Here is a 21,414-nt window from a genome sequence, read left to right as displayed (position 1 = left end):
AAGATATATTAATAAATATGAACACACAAGCTTCCAAAAGGCAAGTTTCATCTTTGGGAATGTCAGCATGTGTTTGCAATTTGCACAGCTGCTACAAGAAGAATTCAGTTTTATCAAAAAGGCATGAGAATTAGGCTTGGAAAACATGAGTACATGCAAAAGAGTTGTCGGCACACAAAAAGGTTTTAAATTACCAAAATGACAAGAAAGAACACAGTTATGTTCAGTGCATGCACATTTCACTTATTGCAAGGCATTTTGTTGTGTTGTAGGAGTATGAGAGTGACTGTGAATGTAGTGAGAGTGATAAGAAAGCTGCTGGTCTCTCTGGAAGCTGAGCTGCAAACACTCGAGGCCAGATGATTATTGGAGGCATTATAAGGGGACTGAGCAAAACACTCCGCTGCAGCCTTGTCGCACTTGCATATGAACATGTTACAGTCATTATTACTGTCTGAAAGAGAAAAAGAGAAGTTGTATAAAGGAGTGTGTTTAATTTGATTAAATACGCACTTCAGCTTTTACTTGATAATATAAGACTACAATAAAACACAAGACCACTTAAATACACTCAAAGAGAGTATGTAAAGACACTTATGTACACTTAAAATGTGATGTTTTACACTTTTATGTTGATGTGTTGAATAACACAGTATATTTTTTGCAGTATATTTGTCTGTACTCTTTAGAAAAAAGCTCAAAATAATGTTATATAAAATTAACTTAATACAACAGTTTATTGTGTTCCATTGGTTGTATACTACATATGTCTATTTCAAACAGACTGCCAGTTTTGTATTATTTGCAGGGAATTTCATTAAATTTTTGTGCAGTTATAGCCAACGTGACCTTTACGTTTGATCCACTGAACCAACCAATTTGTTCAACGACACTGATTCAGTCAGGGATTCTGAGTGAGTCATTGATTCATTAACTCAAACGATTCGTTTGGCAACATTGATTCATTCAGAAAAGTAATGGCACTTTTTTTGTAAACGCACAAAAATTAGGCTTATTCAGCTGTGGCTTGTCTTGGAAAAAGTTCTGATAGCAGAGAAAAAAAAAACTTGTTTGTAAGTTTGTCTGTTATATACTGATATTTGTTTTTTCTTTATGTTGACGTCCCCGCATTTTCACTCACCCAAACACGTGATTGTTTTGGTATTCTTATCACACTTGTAGTCATATGTGTTTGTGTAGGGACTGTCAAACACTGATGAGCAGGACTGAAGGGTCTCTACTTTGCCATAGCAGGCATCATGGGTAAAACAACACCTACCAGGTCATTAGAGAAAGAGCATTAATAATACACTATGACTCAGAATAAAAACTGTGTGATAAACACTAACACATTCTCACAAAATATAATATAATACACTAACCGGTCGAGCTGGTCAACAGGCGTCCCTGATCCACCTAAACCACAATAGCAGCCATAGTCTGCAAAGTTCAGCAGCGGTGAACTGCCTGGTAATGTGCACTCAATCATGTCCTCAAACTGTAGCAAGTTTTTAATGTTGTTCAGATGAGCTGCAGAGGAGATATCACTGGTAAACTCAAGTGCAAATGTGGGTTTGAATCAGTTTGAGTACTCAAACAATTCTACTGACGGGAAACAATCTGCTAGCGTGATAGAATCTGTTGCATTATTTACACTACCATTCAAATGTTTGGGGTCTGTTAAGTTAAATTTTATTTTATTTTTCCAGAAATTATGCATTATATTACTCAATTGTGTCAATTTTGTTTAAATCAGTTCACATGAAATTAGAAAAAGTTGTAATGAACCACTATGTCTTTGTTAAGAAGGCTATGGTTAAGAGTACTTACATGTGGGCAGAGTCACGGTAAGGATCAAGAGTGTGAGATAGACAGCCATACCACTGCAAGAAGCCAAAAATGTCATTGTATATATTATTGTAGCTATATTAATTTTACTGTTGTTTTTTCAAACATTAGGAAATAAGAGATTTCTCAGAGATTAGAAATTTGCAGCAGCTTTTTGCCTCCTGTCTGAGATCCTGGAGCTTAAGCGTGTTCAGAAAGGCCATGGAGATCAGTTTAGAGAATGTGCATATTGCTTTGGATAAAATAGTGTCATGTTTTAAACATTACATGAAAATGTCAATATACCAACCCAAACTCTATTTTTACAAGCTGTCTTGCGCACCATTCTTCTAAGCTTCACATCCCTTACAACCTTTTACCTCTAATTATAGGCACAAATCTTCTTTTGCACAATGCATGTGCTGTTTTGTTTAATTCCTCACTAGTCTTCTGAATAAATAAAGGCATGTTGGAGAACTGAGGCTGGTTGGGTGTGACACGGCTTCACATGTCAACTAAAACACACCTTTCTCTTGATGCAGTAAAACACTGTGACATAATTCTCATGAGACAAACTGCCTAAGCTAAATGATTCAAAACACAGGTTAAGACCCCAGGATCAGGAATATTCAACCTGCATTAACACCGCTGCTCCATTTACTGTGTATTTGATCTATTTCTGAATTGTGTATGTCTGTTATGTAATCCAAATATAACAACCTGATCCATATAGAGAGCAGGGTTGTATAAATTCTAAAAGGGCATAAATTCTTTTTCAATCACAGTTAACAACACTCTTTCCTCTAACTTAATTTCATTTATTATAAATGAAAAAAAATAATATGTGGGATAATTGTAGCTTATGATCTTACTGTACAGTGCATTAACAGCGCAGATGTATTTCTGACTATTATGTGACACCTTTGCATGCTACCATTTAATCATAATGTTCGTAATGGAAATCAGTATAATAAAGATAATATAAATCCAATATAACAATTACGGTTTCATTAGCTTACTTCCAATTTCCAAAAGCTTCCTCTCTGGTTAAATGATATGCAATAAATTCTGTAATTTTCCAATGCAGTAGTTCTACTATAGCGAGCTAAAGCACTATGTCAATCACTATGACTTAAAAATAAAACTGTCTCTTCTCAAATTGACAGCCTTCCTTTGGTAGACAAGACTTTTTTTTTTTTTTTCTACATGTGAGCATCTTGTTGTCAACCAGTCTGTCGACTAGTTTGGTGCATTACATACTTAGCATTTTTCTTTAAAGCTGTCACATGTCTTTATGACAGAGAAAAAAGACTTTAACTGAACATCACATCTCAAAGTAAGACAGATTAATGCAATCCACTAATAAATTTATCATCCGATTTCGCCAAGTCTTTTCAGTAATGGGTGACATTTTCCTTTCTCTGCCCATATGAGTCAGTTTTGGTATAAAAACCAAGGTTACACTGAAACTGTTTATTTAAATGCATTCATAACAAAGTATTTAGCTTTTTTATTTTTCCCCACTTTACAGTCCTCTTGGAATTTGTACCATAATTGGAAAAAAAATCTGAGATCAAATAAGAATCTTCAGTGCCTTATGGATATTGTGTAATCACAGTTTTGTATTGTGCAACGATAAATCCTAACAGTCTTATTGAGAACTTATTATGGTTTTGTGAAACTTCTTAGTGTGAACTTTTTTTTAGGATGGATTCCAAATTACAAAACAATATCACAATAACTTTGATAAGCTTGTTTTCAAGGCTCATGCCAGACTGGTGAGGTACAGATAAATACCACAAATATTTAGTTCAGTTTAGCAGGACTTTCAGCACTAGCAACATCTCTGCAAAAAACACCTTCCAACCCAAAATGTGACAAAGAAAACCGTGCATTGAGAAAAACATTTACATAATGCATTGTATCCATCTAGACAGATATGTAGTGCTCATATTAAAGCAGCAGAACAGTTAAAAAGTAGAGCTTATCCAAGAAAATACACTATCAGTATGTGATTGCTTAATGTAAACACAATACACAAACAATGTTTTAGTGTGCATTTTATTAACACAATGGTCCATTCATCAACAGGTATCGTTTTAATTGCAGATTTACATCCAATGGAACACGACGGGAATGTTCACATTAAATGTCTTTAAGTAACATCCCATGAAACAAGATGATCTAAGAAAAGTTGAAGACAGACATCACAGATGTCCTTTGAATGCTCTAAGAGTATTTTGAAATACATTAACTGAAAAACCACATACAGAACACGTCTGCAAGCTGATATTTTAACATTTGGCAAACGCATTACATTATTTGTGCAAACATTGTTGATATTGGTTTTTGGGTGGGACGCTGACATTCAGAAACACGCAAATATAAACTCACAGAGACACATGCGTTTGGTGACGTTTGATAGGTATGGTCCCTTTCTTCGATGAATAACATTTAGTGGTACAAGGCAAACACCAGAGAGAATAGTGTTGGTGGATTGAGATCATATAGGCTTGTACAGCAGTGTGGTCACATACTTCTTTTTGTAGCGGTGTGTTGCACTAAGAACCATCACGCCGTCCTGTGTGAGGAGAGCAAACAGATGCACATCAGTGACACTGACTCAAATTGCTGGTCAACTCTACCATATGCAAAATAAAATTATTAAAGGGATAGTTCCCCTGAAAATAACATCTCATTTACTTGATAACTCATTACTCACTCATTTCTACTAAAGGAATGATACTTTTATGGTGCTTTTGTTATTTTTGGACAGCAACATCTACTTTTGTGTTGCATAGAAAAAAATTATAATAATAACGTCAGACAGATTTTGAGTGAACTATCACTGATGATGTGGACATTATTTGAGAATTTCTGAAGTATGTGTGTAGTTTCCTGCCAGACCTTGATGGACAGGGCGTACAGGTGGTTGAGCATCACATGGTTTGGTTCAGGCAGCAGGGTTGGGTCACACTGTTAAAAGCAGACATGGGAACAAGTTAGGGAAAGTCTCTGTGTTCTCAAATTGGCCACACTCAGCAATTTCCAACCATAGGCTCTTTATCTTTTCTTATCTCTTTAAGCCTAAAAAGGAACTGCTTTAACTGCAACACTGTATTTACAAAGAATTGAGCTCCTATCAAAGCACTTGCTCGGTTTCCATCAGATTTCATGTGTGTTAAAAAACCCTAATGAAGCGTTTAAGTAATGGAAATATTTTAATGTTCCATAAAGCTAGCTAGCTAAATAAATAACCAAAACAACAAAAATATACACCATTGTTAATTTTCTATTTCTTTTAAATAATATTACATTATTTATTTAATATTATGAATGCACTTTTTTAGAATACTTTTCTAAAATTGCTAAAATTGTAACATTTTTATTCAAGGCATAGTAATTTTGCCATATTGCTTTGCCATGCGATTTTGTGCTTAAGGAACCTACATTTAATTTAAAAAAGTTATATTGTGAAATATTATTGCAATATAAAATAATGTTTTTCTGTTATAATATAATTTACCTTTTTTCTGTGATGCAAAGCTGAATTTCCTTCAGCCATTACTCCAGTCTTCAGTGTCACATGATCCTTCGGAAATCATCCTAATATGCGGATTTATTATCAATATTGGAAACAGCAGTGCTGCTATATTTACATAGGATTGTTTGATAAAAAAAAGAGCAGTATTTATTTAAAAGAATTATTTTGGATCAATATACACTACCTTATCTTTATTTTTATTGAAATAAATTAATATATTTATTCAGAAAGGATGTGTTAAATTAATAAAAACTGACTGTAAAAATGTATATTGTTTAAAAAAAAAATAATAATCTATATATATATATATATATATCTATATATATATATATATATATATATATATATATATATATATATATATATATATATATATAAAATGCTGTTCCTTTTAACTTTTCATTCATTAAAGAACCCTGAAAATTATCCCAGAAACATTAAGCAGCACAGCAGTTTCCAGCATTGATAATAAATCAGCATATTACAATGATTTCTGAAGACCATGTGACACTGAAGACTGGCGTAATGTCTGATGAAAATTCAGCTTTGCATTACAGGAATACATTTTATTTTAAAGAATATTAAAACAGAAAAAACTTATCTTAAATTGTAATAATTTCACAAAATAGCCGCCTTGGTGAGAATAAGCGAATTCTTAAATAAATAAAAAAACATAACAAAAACAGTGAGCAGCTGCTGTCATTGGCTGATCCAGTTTATGTTCAGGATGTAGCAGAGCAGCACTTACAGAGATTCCCGTGTCTTTGTTGAGGAGCACCTGCAGCAGATGTGGTGGCAGTATGGGAGGAGAGCGCAGTCTGTCTTCTGATTTTGTTGAGTAGGGATCTTGATGGTACGGTCCAGGTGGGGAACTGGATAAGTCTGACAGAAAAAGACAGAAGATCAGAACCTGTAACATATTTCAGTAGCTTAACAGTGAATAGATTTATACTTACCTGACATGTCGGCACATTTCTCAGAATCTGTCTTCAGTGCATCAAAAACCTCAAAGTCTGTTTTCCTCACTTTAACTACATTATTCATCACACCTGACTTATTAGTCACAACTGGCTAGAAGAAAATAGATTTAATTAAAAAATGCAAGTACAGGTTTCAAAATATACTACTGAATGAGGATTATCAGATAAACAAATGCTATAAGAAACTCTTTCCCACCTCTTTGGGGTCTAATATCCACTGTCCGTCCACATAGAACTTATACTGATGCTCACCTTCTGGCAGGTCAATTATGGCCACAAAATTATTTTGACTGTTAAAAGGAGATCAAAACAGTAAGGAAAAGCAAGTGAAAGGTTCTTTCCACTTTTCTACTTAGAAAAAAAAGGAAAGGGGGCACAATCTGAAATTTGCCTTTTTACTTTCTTTCACTGACCCCTAGTGTTGAGCATGTAAAAGCACAGTTGTCTTAATTGCCCAGTTTTAGTGATTAAAACATGTCAAAACTACAGTATCAGAGAGAAAGAGTGTCCTCGTGCTATATTAAAACAATTAAGTGTTTTCTTTTTTTTTCTTTTTATTTTCACTTTTGAAATGTGTGAAGCTAGACAATTATGTACAATAACGAAGTGGAAGGAATATTCAGCTCAATCAACAGCATTTGTGGCACAAAGCTTGTTTGTGAGAGAGAATTTGAAAGTGAGAGAATTTAAAAAGAAATTTTATTTTATTTGAACTACTGTTCAAAGATTTTCTAAAATGGGTTTGAAAGACTATTATGCTCACTATTATGCTGCATGATTTAAAAAAAAATATACAGTAAAAGATAATGTTGTGAGATTTTGCAATATTGTGAACTTTTTTTGTTTAAATATATGTTATTAATACAGCCATTACTCCTGCCTCAGTGTCACATGATCTTTCAGAAATTATTCTAACATGCTGAATGGCTGCTCAAGAAACATTTATTAAATATTATCATTGTTGAAAACAATTGTGCTGCTTCAAAAAAAAAAAAAAATTTTTTAAAGACTTTATTGTCATGTTTGATTCATTTAATATTTCTTTTTTAAAGCTTTGAACAGCAGTGTACATGAATTATTTTCTTTTCTCATCATTTTACGGTTTGTGGTTTTATGCATTACAATGTCTCATTGAAATTCATATCAGTGCAAATCGACCTTGCACCACAAAAGCTGTCAGTTGAGCTTAACATGTATTAAATATGGATTACTCCTTCAAATGCATCTTACTCTTTGAATTTAGCTTCTCATTTTCCCCTGCTGTCCTTCGAGTCTATCTGAACAGACCCACTATCGAGGACCAGCTGACTAACAGCTCCTTGTAGAGCGTTTAGCGTTATCATTTTTAAGATGATGCGAATACCTCCTGCTGTGTTTCCTGTGCTAACATAGTCTACCATGTCATTGTAATGATCTAATGATCTGTCAGCACTCACCTTTTAGTCAAGGGGATTTTGCTGGACCAGTTGTTGAAGGAGCCAGACAAGTAGATATCTTTCCCTGGACCGTTCCAGCGGAACACAGTGGGCCTTTCCTCTGGCACGGATTTAGCATCTGATTCCTGATCATGTTGCCAGGCTAGAAACTCCTAGTAAGACAGAGATAAAGATGGATGAGGTGTGTACAGCTAATAGAAGCAGAGCAGTCAGATATTGCTGCAATAAATGAGTTAAGGAACATGTTTTCAAGGTTAATGTTTCACTGTAACCACACCACCTTGGCATCATCTGTTTGGAAGATGTCTCCGTCCTCCGTACTGTCCATAAGGATTTTGGGTCGAGCGCCATCTTTGCCACCACGATTCTCTCGCCTCTGCGTCTTCTCCGCTGTGCTTCTCTCACTGCTGGTATTGCCCATGCTGCTCCTTATTTACATGCATTTTAATGAGACTTCCAGTTTTGAACAAGAGCTTCCTTCACAATTCAATTCACTCACTCAAAAGTATATTCACCAGTGGTCTTAAAAGTTAAAAAAAAAAAAAAGTCAACCTAAAAATTTAAATTATATTATAATTTACTCACCCTTAAGTTGCTCCAAAAATTAGCTTCTTTCTTCAGTTAAATACAAAAAAAAAATGTTAACAGTTCACAAAATAGCTGACGGTAGCCATCGACTAACATAGTATGGAAAAAATAATAATACTATTAAAGTAGATGGTTATTGTCAATTGTTTGGTGACCAATGTACCAAAATATCTTCTTTTGTGATCAGTAGAAGAAAGAAACTTTGAAAAAAGTTTGAAAGAATTTGAGGGTGAGCAAATGATGACAAACAGGTGAATTATCCCTTTAATATTTAATGTATGGTAATAATGTTCTTTTCTTAAACGTTTTTCATACAATAATTTCTAAAGTAAGGGAGCTGGCAACGTTTAAGTAACTATAAAAGTAGTATTAATAATTATTGATTTCAAAATAGACTGTAGCGAGTCTCGACCTAAGCGTTCATCTGGTAACCATAACAACCAAACGGATGCTCGCGATTAGTATGGGATGGTAAGTCGACAACAAGAAAAATGTAATTATTTTCAAAAATTTTCAAGTTTTTTTAAGTTTAACTTATCACATACGACAAATATGGCAAAACCCTTATATTTAACTTTTTCTGATAATCGTAGTTTAGCCAAAATGTGCTAGAGGCGCCAAAGAACAGTTTGATTTCCACTAGACGAACTGACTTGCAGACTGCAGCCGAAAACTACCTTTATATTTACAATAAGGAACTTAATTTGACAGATATATAATTCCTTAAAACGTTGTTAAAATACGCAAACGGTTCACTTACAATACAATACGTTCGATTAGTGAAGTAACCTAACGTTAACCTTTGAGCGCTGTTTATATTGTTTTGGAAATCACCTAAACGTATTTCAAACCTACACGGCGTTTTTGTGCGGTTTTAGCAGTCTGGAGTTACGCGGCCGATTCAACAGTTGAATAGCCTAACCTAGAAATACCAAGGAAGTAAAAACAGGGATGTTGTTTTCTTTGGTCGTTCTGTGACATTCGTTTTTTCTTTGTTCCTGTTCTTGCGTGTAAGTCTCGCCTACAGAAACGAGCTCAGTGTATCTTCGTTTCATCTCGGACTGTGGTGATTTCCCTCGTGAATAAATCTCTTACCTCTGAAAACTTTATTTGCCTGTAGTTCGCGACTATGATACTTTTCATAACGCCATTTTCACATTGCCTCACAAAAAGGTTAAATGTTAAGCACACCTCTTCCGCCTGCTGCTGCTGCTGCTGCTGCTCGGGACAGGGGGAATAACCATAGACAGTAAAAGAATAACCGGCGAGCTCTGCGTGAGTTAAACCGGTGGAAGAAGTAACACATTTGCTACTTTTGTAGCACGGTCTTTTTTGCTCTGTCTCAATCTTATATGTATATTATTCACATATTTGTTTGTACAAATTAAAGCAGTGTAATCTGCTTGTTATTAATAAACTGTGTAAAACAATCTGTTTGACTACGGGTTGTGAGGTTATTATAGTAATTAAATATAGGCCACTTACCATCATATTTATTCAATTCTAAGTATTATATAATGTGCTTTAGCCTATTTAAAATAATAAAAGAAGTGTTTGTTTTCAAACAGCACGTTGTTAATGTTTTAATATTATATATTATACACATATTTGTTTGCTACAAATGAATGCAGTGTACTGCTACTTATTCATAAACTGCATGAAAGTGCAGTTTTGACTACATACCTACCGGTTGTTACACTAACAGAAACATTTTTTATGTTATGTATGAGTTTATTATAGTAATCAAACATAGGCCAATTACTATCATGTTTATTCCATTTTAAGTATTAGGTCTATATGAAATGTGGTTTATTTAAAATAATCAAGGTATTTAAGTTCAAACTAAATATAAGTTCTTAATATTTGTATATTTATTTATTAATTTAAACTATTTTATTATATATATATATATATATATATATATATATATATATATATATATATATATATATATATATATATAATATATATATATTTTTTTAAGTAATTTTATATTTAATTCATAGTTATTTCATTAAAATGTATTTTTTTTATTTAAGGGGTATGCCATTGGGTGTGTCCTGTGATGGAGTGAGCCAGCTGTTTTTGAGTGTCCACACACGTGTTCATCAGAAGCTTGCTGTTCAGTTTTACAGTGTCATGACATGACTGGCAATGAGGTACTGGGATAAGTGAAACTGCAACCGGCGAAGCACACTTCAATAAACACAGACAGTAGTGAGACGGCCACCAGTACATCTTGGGAAAACATTAGTTAGTAAATCAAGTGAGATCGATGGTAATGACGCACTGGTTACTATTACTATAATCACCCCGTACATTTAAGTAGCTGAAAACTTGTCAATGAAACACCTGAAGTAAATATTACCACTGGTATACCATAGCTTGTTTGCTGCGATTGCCAAGACTCAAGGCAGATTTAGCTGGCTATAATATTACATATCAAAATACAGGATACCTCAAACGCTGCTGAGTGCATTGGGTGTAAAGGTGGAGATGGAGTCTCTAGTGCTGCTTTAATCCATTATGTAACTGTTACAGACACTTGTGCATTTAGTCTATTGAGTCGTTTCATATATTGCACGTTTATTCATATTCATAAAAAATGATTATACTTTTATTTTTACATTCATCCAAAAACATCCACTGGTTTGTGTTTTGTAAAAGCATCAGCTATTTGGGTTCAAGCATCCTTTTAGTATGCTTCAGGACAAATACAATGTACACCTCTAAACTATACATTTGCAATATTTGATGTGTCATCATACTCAGCAAATACAGCCGTTCAAATGCAGTTGTACTGCCTGCGGAAATAAACAACATCATTCTGAGATGCTATAAATATTAAATGACTTTAAGTGTAAGATTTCTTCTAGTTCGGATTCTCGGCCATGCTTTGAGCAAATCAGACCCACTTATACATTCCATTTGAAAATATTGATTACTTATAAACCCAGGATGGTTCAAGCTCATGGTGCCACCACATTGAAACCACGTCTTGGGTGTTCTCCTGCATTGACTGGAACTGATCACCACCAATGTTTTGTTTAGTCTTCCTGTCGAACTGGTTTCTCCATGATCAGATTGCATCCTGTTTAGTTGATATAAAAAAAGAAAAGAGAAATATCTTACTAAATGAGAACACAATGAATAAATCATGTTACTTAGCAGGATATGCAAGTAAGACTATTATGTACATCAGACAATTTAAAGGAATAGTTCACAGAAAAATGAATGCTCAAGTTAGTAATCCTCATGTTGTTCCAAACACAAAGGAGACAATCTGCTGAATAAATAGAATTAAGATTTTTCAAGTCTCAAAAAAGTTTAAATAGCTCCCTAAAAGTGGCTACATTTCTTGTAGTTATCTGAAGCCACATAAAGGCTTTGAGTGATGAACTGACTGAAATTTAAGTTCACTGACAATCTTTTCCTTCAGCTTAATTTTAACCACCGCAATCGGACCATCAAGTCAGTGAGTGTGACTTAAAAAAAAAGAAAAGATCAGTCCAATTTGTTATCAAACTATTTCACTGATATTGAGTAGAATCTATTGATTCATATAAAATATCCAACGTAAAGGAAAACTTTAATAAAATTAAGCATTGCTGCTTCTTTGATGATTTCTCCAAGACTTTCAGTCTAATGAGTTAAATTTTAGTCTGTTTCTCATATAATGCTATCATATAATTTCAGAACACTTGAAATATAGCACATGAGTCATAATAACTAATTTAAGAATACTTTTATGGTGATTTTTGTATTTTTGGTCAGTCCTTCACTTTCATTATACTGAAAACAGTGGTTAGGATCTTCTCCAAAAGTTCATGTGGGTTTGGCAAGACTGAGACATGAGTGAATAATGACTGAATTTTCATTTTTATGTGAACTATTCTTTAAACGAACCACATTCATAATATATTCAAGACAGCAAATGAGTACCGTGGTGAAGTGTACAACAGAGAAGATCATTATGATCACAAGGCCAATGACTAAGGAAGCAATTCCCATGTGAAGAGCCTTTCTCCCCAACCGCTGAGCTCCTTCATAGTCTTCTGCATCATAAACGCTTTGTGACTGAATGAGAGAGAAATCCTAACCGTGACTAGACACAATTTCACAAAATAATAATTTGAGGATGAAAAAACTCAAAGACATTCATTTAAATGAAGCAATACAGAACTTATGCTTATTGTAAAAATACATTTGTAGCTTATTTGGATAGCAGAATCAGTGACAGGTCTCATTAGGTGGCCCATAAAGCAAACAGCAATGAGGGGCATACTGAAGATGCCATCCTCATTCCATCTCTCTTAATAAGATCAGACAGCAAACTGAGACTTGGACATACACAGCCCAGTTGCACTAAATCACATTTACTGGGATGACAAAGATCATCTGATTTCACTAAGCTGATTTGCATATTAAAACTATTTATTAGTGCTAAACATAACTACATGTTAGATGCATGCCTAAAACATGAAAAAAGAATATTTAAATATACAAAGTTTTATTATTTTATGCATTTTAAGTAAATGTGGAAGTAAATCTTGTTTTAAGGATATTAAATTTTTTTTAATACTACTGATTACAAAACAAAACAAAAATCATGAATGAGCATGACGTTTAGTGAGAATTATTTTTTTAAATGATCAAATCACTGCTCTTGTGAAGATAAACATTATGTGTTAACCAATTTTGACAATGCATAAACCCCCCCAGTGTGTGTGTCAGAGTGCATTAAGCTGGGTTGCGTGATTTGTGATGCTCTTCTAGTTTCTCACAGACAGTGTGGTGGTGTCTGCAGCTGTTGTAGTCGGTGAGCCCTAAAGTTTTAATGTGTAACAGCGGTAGAGTCAACTTGAAACTGGAGGTATTGCTCTCCACAGCAAGCCCCTGCACTTTAACCCATTCAGAGCCCACCACCTCTAGTCTGGTGGTGGCATTTGAAAGCACAGATTGCTGAATGCAGGGGAAAGGTATGACAGGAATGGGCAACTATGATGCGGATAAATAACATTTATGCCATAAATCACTGTACCTTACAAAAATATACAAATGAATGTACATTTGTTCACATACATGATACATTTCTACCTATTTAGTCTTGATAGACCCCCCCCCCCAATTAATTATACATCACTGATGTACTATTCTCTATTCCTATGATAAAGTGCTTAAATCTGTGATGCAGAAATACTTACTTATAAATATTAAGGTTAGAATGATAATAAAAAAGTATTCTTAAATGTTTTTTTTATTTATCATTTAGAATTATTTAAATACAATTATTTAAGTGTATAATATATTCAAATTATAATATTAATAATATTAGTGACTTCAATAATACACAGGCCTCAGATATTTGCCTTGTGACACCCGTGTCTGATTTAAGCGTGCTTTACAGCCTCAACATTTACAATTAATACATGATGTATATAATATATAGTATTCATGTTTTGATGGGGTCATGGTCTTAATATACTATAAGACAAAAAAGAATAAGAAACAATGCTTTTTAATATATATTCATATATATTCATAGCAAAACGTACTTTCTTTTTAATTGACATTAAAAAGAAAGTGAATAATGTTAGTGGCCAGAGTGTAAAACTGTATCTCTCATTCTGAGGTCAAGGTGTGAAAAGTCAGGTAGAAAACCACTGAAAAAACTTTCCTGTTCATCTACAGTATAGAGACCAGCAGCCTGAGAAAGTTCATCATCACAGTATCCACCTTTCACATCTGCAGGCTGCCGTGTGAATGCTCGAGCAGGGGAAAGGGTGTGTGTGAGAGTGTATGCAGTCTTGCTTGCAAGCGTGGGAGTGCTACAAAAGTGAACTTCACAGATACTTCAGGCATCTGTATTTTTAACACTTATATGTCTATCTGGACCATAAAAACATTAGGTTCAGTCAGATTTCAAAGCCGCATGTATAACACTCAGAAAAGTGCAAAACTATAAACACACAAAATCAACTCTGCAGAAAAACACCAGAAAAGACAAACTGCACATTATGATATATATCTTCAATTAAGAATGTGATTTAAAGGGATAGTTCACCCTAAATGAAAAATCTGTCATTGATTACTCTTATGTCATTGCAATCCTGTACCATGTGACTTTCCTTCTTCTGTGAAACACAAAAGAAGATATTTTGAAGAATGTTAGCAACTAAGCAGCTTTTGTCATCTTTACTTCAATTCCTTTTTATTGTTTCACAAGTTATGACAGCATTTTCATTTTTGGGTGAACTGCAGCGTACAAACATGCAACTGTCCTGGTAGATACACAGATAATATCTATATACATATACATAACAAGTATTTTCTACTCACCATTAGAGAAAAAACCAGCGCGATAATGTTAATAGGCCATGCCGGACAAAAGCAAGTAAAAATAGTCAAAAAAATATAATTTTTTAGTGGTGGTGGCTCCTGCGGCTCGGCACACCTTCCAAAACTGTGGACCGAACTCCCATCGATAGAGCAGTTGGTCTTTTCGTCCGACTGTTGAAGACCAGCACTCATGATGCAGGAGTAACAAGCAGAGAGAGTTAGGACGGTTCAGTAGATGGTGAGAACATTTACAAGAGCCGTGCGAAGAAGATCAGGAAACTGAATGGAAGACCGGAGGAGAAACAAGAAGGCAAGAGCTCATGAAGACACTCATGGGGATGTCAGATGATCGGGTAAGTGTGAAAGGCAATGGATGAGACGTTGAGTGAGTCAGAGATGGCTTATGACCTAATTACCAACCGGGCTGAACACTATCCTTCTTCAGAGAGGGAGAGAGAGAGAATGTGTGCAGGACGCTGAAGCAATGTAAGATGTAAGAGGAGAGGCAAGTGGAGAAAAAAAAGACTGTCTACTTGCCCATATTGCCATTATCTGTCAAATGGAGAAGGGAGTGTTAAAGTTACAACTGATACAGCCATATGGATAATGGCCCTGAAATCACATTACAAGGCTGCCAAGAAATACACACTGGCAATTTTCCCACGGTTTTTGCATAGAACTTAAGCGAGGAGGGCGCAAACAGCGCAGCATAGTGTATAAAAGCTACTGTTACAACTGGTACAACTCCAGAAGAGTTGGGACGTTTTGTGAAATGCCATACAATCAATAATTATCTTTAACTTTTATTTAATCGACTAAAGTACCAAGAAAAAAAAATCTAATGTTTTCACTGGCCAACTTAATTTTATTTTGTAAATATAAACAAATTTGGATTTTGATGTCTGCAAAGCTTTCCAAAAAAGTTGGGACAGAGGCATGTTTAACACTGTGTCACATCAACTTTCCTTTTAATTTCAACGTTTAATTGTTTGGGAATTGAGGAAACTTGTTGTTAAAGTTTTGAAAGAAAATATTTTGTCCAATCTCACATGATACAAGACTTCAGATGCTCAGCAGTGTCTGATTGTCATTTTCTCATTCTCCTTTTCATGACTGGCTAAACATTTTCAATAGGAGACAGATCTGGACTGATCTGGCACATTCACTCTGTGTCTATGAAACCACGCTGTTGTAGCACATGCAGAATGAGACATGGCATTGTCTTGATCTAATAAACATGGACTTTCCATGAAAGATGTCATCTTGATGGCAGTAAATGTTTCTGTACAATTTCAGTATATGCCTCCATATCAATGCTACCTTTGCACATTTTCCAGTGACCCATGCCATTTGCCCTGCTGCACCCCCATACCATGACAGATGTTTGTTTTTGGATCTGACACTGATGGAATTCTTGAAGGTCCCTCTGGTCTTCGAGACTGAGAACTCAACATCCATTTTTCACAGAAACAAATCGAAATCACAATATGACCACACCCACATTCCCACTGTCTTTCTAAAATTAGCTTATATGAGAAGAGCTCCGGCCAAGAGAACCCTGCGGCATCACTGCATAAAAAACTGTGGACTCACTTTCTAGAATAGACTAGAGCAATTATTAAATATCTTTCTTGTTCCCCCTTTTTTGTTACATATACATGGCTAATATTTCTATAGGCTGATGAAATAATACCGGCATTTAAAAAAAAAAAAAATTCATTAGGCTAATTTTGGTGCCCCCTCAGCACTTTTTGCCCTACGCACAGTGCGTGATGCACGTGGTGGGAGCGGCAACGCTGTATGTGACAGCAGTTTACCAAAGTACTCCAGAGCTCATGTGGCTATATTTGACACTCTAACATGATGGTTTCTCATTTTCAACTGAGGTTTCCTGTCTTGATCTCTGGGCCATCCTTAGCGGGGGTGTCATTGGTGCAGTTGCACCAGGCACCACGCTTGAGTGGACTCCAAGGAGAACGCTAACGGACAAAAGGGGGCACCCCTCCCTACCTCGCACCAGGCCCTGCGTCAGTTAAGGAAGGCCCTGCTTGCCCTACAGACTGAGATTTCTTTGGATTTCTTTGGATCTCCTCGGAATGGGGGGGCGGGGGGGATTGCGTTGGGTCTGGCTGACGTGATTTGTTGTGGAGTAAAGGACATCGGGACCACCTGATCTTTTCCCAGTGAGCCGTTTGCGAAATACCACCATGCCCCTGCATATTAGTATCTTCACTATTTCAGTCCAAAAGATATGAGCGTCTTTGTACTTGTTTACACTAGAGTTGCGGATATCTTTTAATCGCTGTAGCGCATGGTAAGCAAACACTAAAACCAAGTGATGAAATGGCACTAAGTTACCTGATTAAACTGCACAGCACTGACACTGACTGTAGCTCGACACTTTCGCTGCTCTATTGAAGTGATAATAAGCAGCACTTGCCCATTTGAATTCAACACATAAAACTTATATTTGAACAGTAAAGTCTCTGTGGTGAAGTTAGCGAAAACTGTGTGGTAAACTGTGAGGTAAACTGTATAAAAAAACTGTTAATAAGCAATTTAATCCACAGCACCACATCTAGACTTTTTAACATGCATTTACTGACATTGTAGAAATATGGTTTATGATATTGATTATTAATGAAAATTGTTATAGGATAGGCCTACTTGTAGCCTAATAAATATAGGTTAAAATAAGGTTGTCGTGATTTTAATAAGTAAGACATGTTCTGATGACCTGGATCAACATTTTTGTCCAAAAATGTAGACTTAACACAATCCCTACCCCTAAACCTAACCCCATCCATAATTTTTCCCTAAAATCAGTGGGAAATGATAGCTGATTAAAAAGGGTGTAGAAGCACCTCACCCTGATAGTGAGCCTAAAACAGATATTTCCTGAAAAGTTATATCTAATTTCTGATTGGTTGATCGGAATGTTGTTCCAGGATTAACAAGGATGTTGATCCAGGAACATGTTGTACTTGGTGTAATCATGCTCACCTATAGTTAACTCTGTATTCAAGAATTAGCTATTCAATAATTGCGGAAAAATATGAATTCAATAATTAAGACCCTTTATTAATGCTAATATTCAAACATATAATTTGTTTTCGTCCATTATTTATTAATAATTACTTTATTCCAATTGCCCTTACCCCAGCAAAACATTTATGGGAGACTGTGTGGGCCAGATGTTTTTGCACCAGTCCAGCCCTGCTGATTCTCCTCTCCTAGTGCCAGAAAGAAGTCTAATAATAAAAAAATATTTAAACTAAACTCCAGAACTTCATATATCTAGTGTTAATGCATGTATTATTTTAATGTGTTGTAGCCTGAAATATTAAGTGTGCATACACACTGTATCTCTGTGTTGATAAAAAAAATTAAAATAAATGAAACATTTATTTATTTATTTATCATGAAATGTGGCTCAAAATGATAAGCCATGATCCAGCTTTGCTTGCAAAGACTGAGACGCTCCTTTTATACCCAAACATGATACCTTCATCTATTACCAGTTCACCTGCTTACAGTGAACTGTTTTAAATCAGTTAAACTTGGATATTCTATTACATTTTCACTTTTATTTTGCCTCTGTTTCAACATTTCTGGAGTGTGTTGAAGCCATCAAAACAAATATAAATATAAAAATTTGTTTATATTTACAAAATAAATTTAAGTTGATCAGTGCAAACTTTGGAAAGCATTTCTTTGTACTTTTGTCAGCTGAATAAAATATTTTATTGCATTTTACAAAATGTCCCAACTTTTCTGGAATTGGGATTGTATATAATAGTGCACTGGATGATATAGTATGGAAAAATCTTAGGTAACACCTTATTTTATGTTCTTATTACACGTCTTATGTATATACTATAGTAAATTATGCATGATTTCATGTAACCATAATTAATAGTATTAAGGTCATATTGTTAATGAATATTTGAAGACTGTAACAAGGACACCTTTAAGTAAAGGGGAATCACATGTTCTGTGTACAGTGTGTGCATATTTTATTAAAAAAAAAAGGTTTTAAATATGTTTCAGAATTTAATTCTTTCATTACTTTATTAATAAATGTTTTGTTCATTATGATATGATGAAAGATGTTTTATGTTTTGGCTTTATGCACCACAAAAAAAATCTCAAAATACATTTTAATACAGAAACTAAAAGCTTACTTATCATAGAAAGAATGCATTATTGTATGAATGACATTTCAGTCTATCTTTGAAAAATGAATACATTTGCTAAATGAATAATGTACATTTGACAAAATAAGTCACAAGACTCGTTGACTGAGCTGAACTGGCTTGTCTGTGGGTGTCACCGTAGCGTGTGAGTTCATGCAGATAAGGTGATGCTTTGTTTCAAACGGCAGGATACACCACACAGGAAAAATGAAAAACAGCTGCCTCTGCTAACGTGAGAAACCCGCTGGCTCGGCAGGTTAAATAAAATGACAAGCTCCAGTCTCTCTGCTCTCTTCGTAACCATCTGGTTCACAGGTAATATCGTCCTTTCTCTCTTCAAAAGCACAATTTAATATAAAGATGCTCTTAGATTTATAACAATTAATTGAATTAATTACTTTACTTTTTACTATTTTCACAGGTCTTGTCTCTGGAGATGCATCTTGGAACATATCTGTGTGGCAAACACCTGAGATGACAACAAAGGAAGGCAAAAGTGTCAGCATCAGCTGTCATATTAAAGCTGATTCACACGTGAAAAGAATCATGGTTAAGTGGATGCAAGATAATCAAACTGTAGTCAAGAGTGAAACGATTAATTCTGTCGATCTACCTTCTGTAAATGGATCTGTGTTTATCAACGCAATGCTGCACCTGCAGTCAGTACGTCTAAATTATAGTGGCATGTATTACTGTACAGCACTTATGGATTTACCTCAACTTGGAACTGTTGAATATGGAAAGGGAACACATGTATATGTGGGTGAGCTTTATTTTTTACACGTTTCATAAGTTTGATTCTATTCTGTGAATACAATACACTTTTGACATGCGTCAATGCACTTAACTCTTGCTTAAAAAGTCTAATGAACAATCCAAATTATAAACATTTATACTTCTTACTCTTATAATTTGTAGTGCCTAATACACCTGTTACACCAAAGCCCTACATTATGGACACAGTGACGTGGTCAGTGCTTTTAGGCTTGGGTTTTGTTTTGCCGATCATCTGCATTGCCTGTGTTATTCACAAACATTCTAAAGGTAAGAAAAATTGTGAAATTTCTTTTAAACTTGAATGCTTGTAGATTTATCACAATGTACTTGAGATTTGAAGGTCACCATCAATTTGAAAATAAACTAAATTCAATTGACTGTAAATGTTAACAAGCTGTATTTTTTAGGGCACAAGCGAATAGGAACTAGAGCAAAAGAAGCCCTGGTGAGTGAAGTTTGTTAATTTATTAAAAAAAATTTTTTTGTGAATATTCTTGATGTCAGAAAAACATGATTTCTCTCAGGTTAATGCTACCCGTGGATCACAGTGCCCAGACACTTGTGAAACAACTGTTGTTTATGCAGCAATAAACATTCCTCGAGACAGTGTGAAATCAAGAAATGAGGTAAATAGAGCCAATCAAGAGCTCTGTAGTATTTAGATCATGCTTAGTTAATAGTTGTTAACAATTTAGAAAGCAAATGTACAGTTTTGTTGTATTTTGCACTTGCACTTTATATGTAAGCTGAAATTATGTGATGTTATGTCTTGATTATCAGAACTGTCCAGCTCCGACACTCACTTCAGTGACCTGCACCGAGGAATCAGTGACATACTCTGAGGTCCACATAAAGAAAGGACTAAAGGATAAAGGTTAAGCATCATTTGCCTAAATTTTATTCACACTATAATCTCTTTTGCCTTGCATATGAGGCAGGGTGCATGTCATTGACAGTCTTAGTCGCACTTCAAGCTTCTGGTTCTTTTCGGCCCAAGTTTGTGAGGGTATTTCTGTAAATATTTTTAGATAGTTTCCAATTTTCTGTTTCTCTTCATGTAATACTCATGAAGACTGGATTGTTAAATGTAGTCGGCTCACATTTGAATCGATATTAAGCTGTATTGTGCTCACAATGCATGTATATTTAAAATAAACATTATAAAAACATTCATTCCTCTGAGAAAAAAGATTGAAAGATTTTTTCTTGTGTCTTCGGAGTGATTAAGGTTAGTGATGCTGAAACATATTTTTATTGCATTGTTTAACAGGTGACAGTCAAACTGATATGCAACCTCATGGAATTGCAAAATGATGTTTTGCGAGTTTATTTGCCAGTGCTTTTATTTTTAAGACTGTAAGTGTACTGAATAGATTCTGTTGCAGTATGGAATGACTTTATATAGGAATTATTTTAAAATTATATTTAAAAAAAGAGATAATATAATGTGTAGGCTACGGCCCAATGCAAAGTTTTATCCTAACATTTTGTTTTTCATATCACACACAGAAAAAATATTTAACTGCAAATATTAACATCTAAATTAACTTTTTTTATTCAAGCCAAAAATATGATTTAACATCACTGAATCAACCGACAATTAATTTATACCAGCAAAACTATATTTTATGAGTTAAAAATAGCTGTTTAAGGTAACATTTGCAGGTTAGTGTTGATAGCATGTTTTGTAGTAATAAGCGTTATACAATAAAATTACAAGAAATCAA

The 21,414-nt window shown here is 34.6% G+C and overlaps 3 protein-coding genes across 6 annotated transcripts; 1 reads left to right on the top strand and 2 right to left on the bottom strand.

The window, feature by feature from the left end:
• Positions 1-42: 42 nt before the first annotated feature.
• LOC127964176 (phospholipase A2, minor isoenzyme-like) lies at positions 43-1,879 on the bottom strand. The gene is made up of 4 exons (XM_052564328.1): positions 1,831-1,879; positions 1,383-1,530; positions 1,142-1,275; positions 43-454 (listed from the first exon to the last, which is right to left on the bottom strand). The coding sequence occupies exons 1-4, from the start codon at positions 1,877-1,879 to the stop codon at positions 240-242; spliced, it is 546 nt and encodes a 181-aa protein (XP_052420288.1). The 3' UTR covers positions 43-239.
• A 1,992-nt stretch (positions 1,880-3,871) lies between these two features.
• Positions 3,872-9,649, bottom strand: LOC127964257 (5'-AMP-activated protein kinase subunit beta-1). Of its 4 annotated transcripts, none has more exons than XM_052564394.1 (8): positions 9,567-9,649; positions 8,068-8,215; positions 7,788-7,939; positions 6,548-6,641; positions 6,328-6,442; positions 6,120-6,253; positions 4,735-4,803; positions 3,872-4,408 (listed from the first exon to the last, which is right to left on the bottom strand). In XM_052564394.1, the coding sequence occupies exons 1-8, from the start codon at positions 9,617-9,619 to the stop codon at positions 4,331-4,333; spliced, it is 843 nt and encodes a 280-aa protein (XP_052420354.1). In that variant the 5' UTR covers positions 9,620-9,649; the 3' UTR covers positions 3,872-4,330. The 4 variants fall into 4 exon arrangements, with proteins under 4 accessions (XP_052420354.1, XP_052420355.1, XP_052420356.1 ...); XM_052564395.1 differs by having other exon boundaries at positions 9,471-9,607; XM_052564396.1 differs by lacking the exon at positions 9,567-9,649 and adding an exon at positions 9,471-9,562 and having other exon boundaries at positions 8,068-8,309.
• A 9,409-nt stretch (positions 9,650-19,058) lies between these two features.
• Positions 19,059-20,900, top strand: LOC127964209 (uncharacterized). Its single transcript, XM_052564351.1, has 6 exons — positions 19,059-19,225; positions 19,332-19,673; positions 19,829-19,954; positions 20,095-20,132; positions 20,212-20,313; positions 20,468-20,900. Exons 1-6 carry the CDS (start codon positions 19,177-19,179, stop codon positions 20,564-20,566), a joined length of 756 nt encoding a protein of 251 aa, XP_052420311.1. The 5' UTR covers positions 19,059-19,176; the 3' UTR covers positions 20,567-20,900.
• Positions 20,901-21,414: the final 514 nt, after the last annotated feature.

Source organism: Carassius gibelio, chromosome B8 (assembly GCF_023724105.1).
Source record: "Carassius gibelio isolate Cgi1373 ecotype wild population from Czech Republic chromosome B8, carGib1.2-hapl.c, whole genome shotgun sequence".
NCBI lineage: Eukaryota > Metazoa > Chordata > Actinopteri > Cypriniformes > Cyprinidae > Carassius > Carassius gibelio.
Note: the sequence above shows the minus strand (reverse complement) of the source record. Positions and strands in the feature narration are given on the sequence as shown.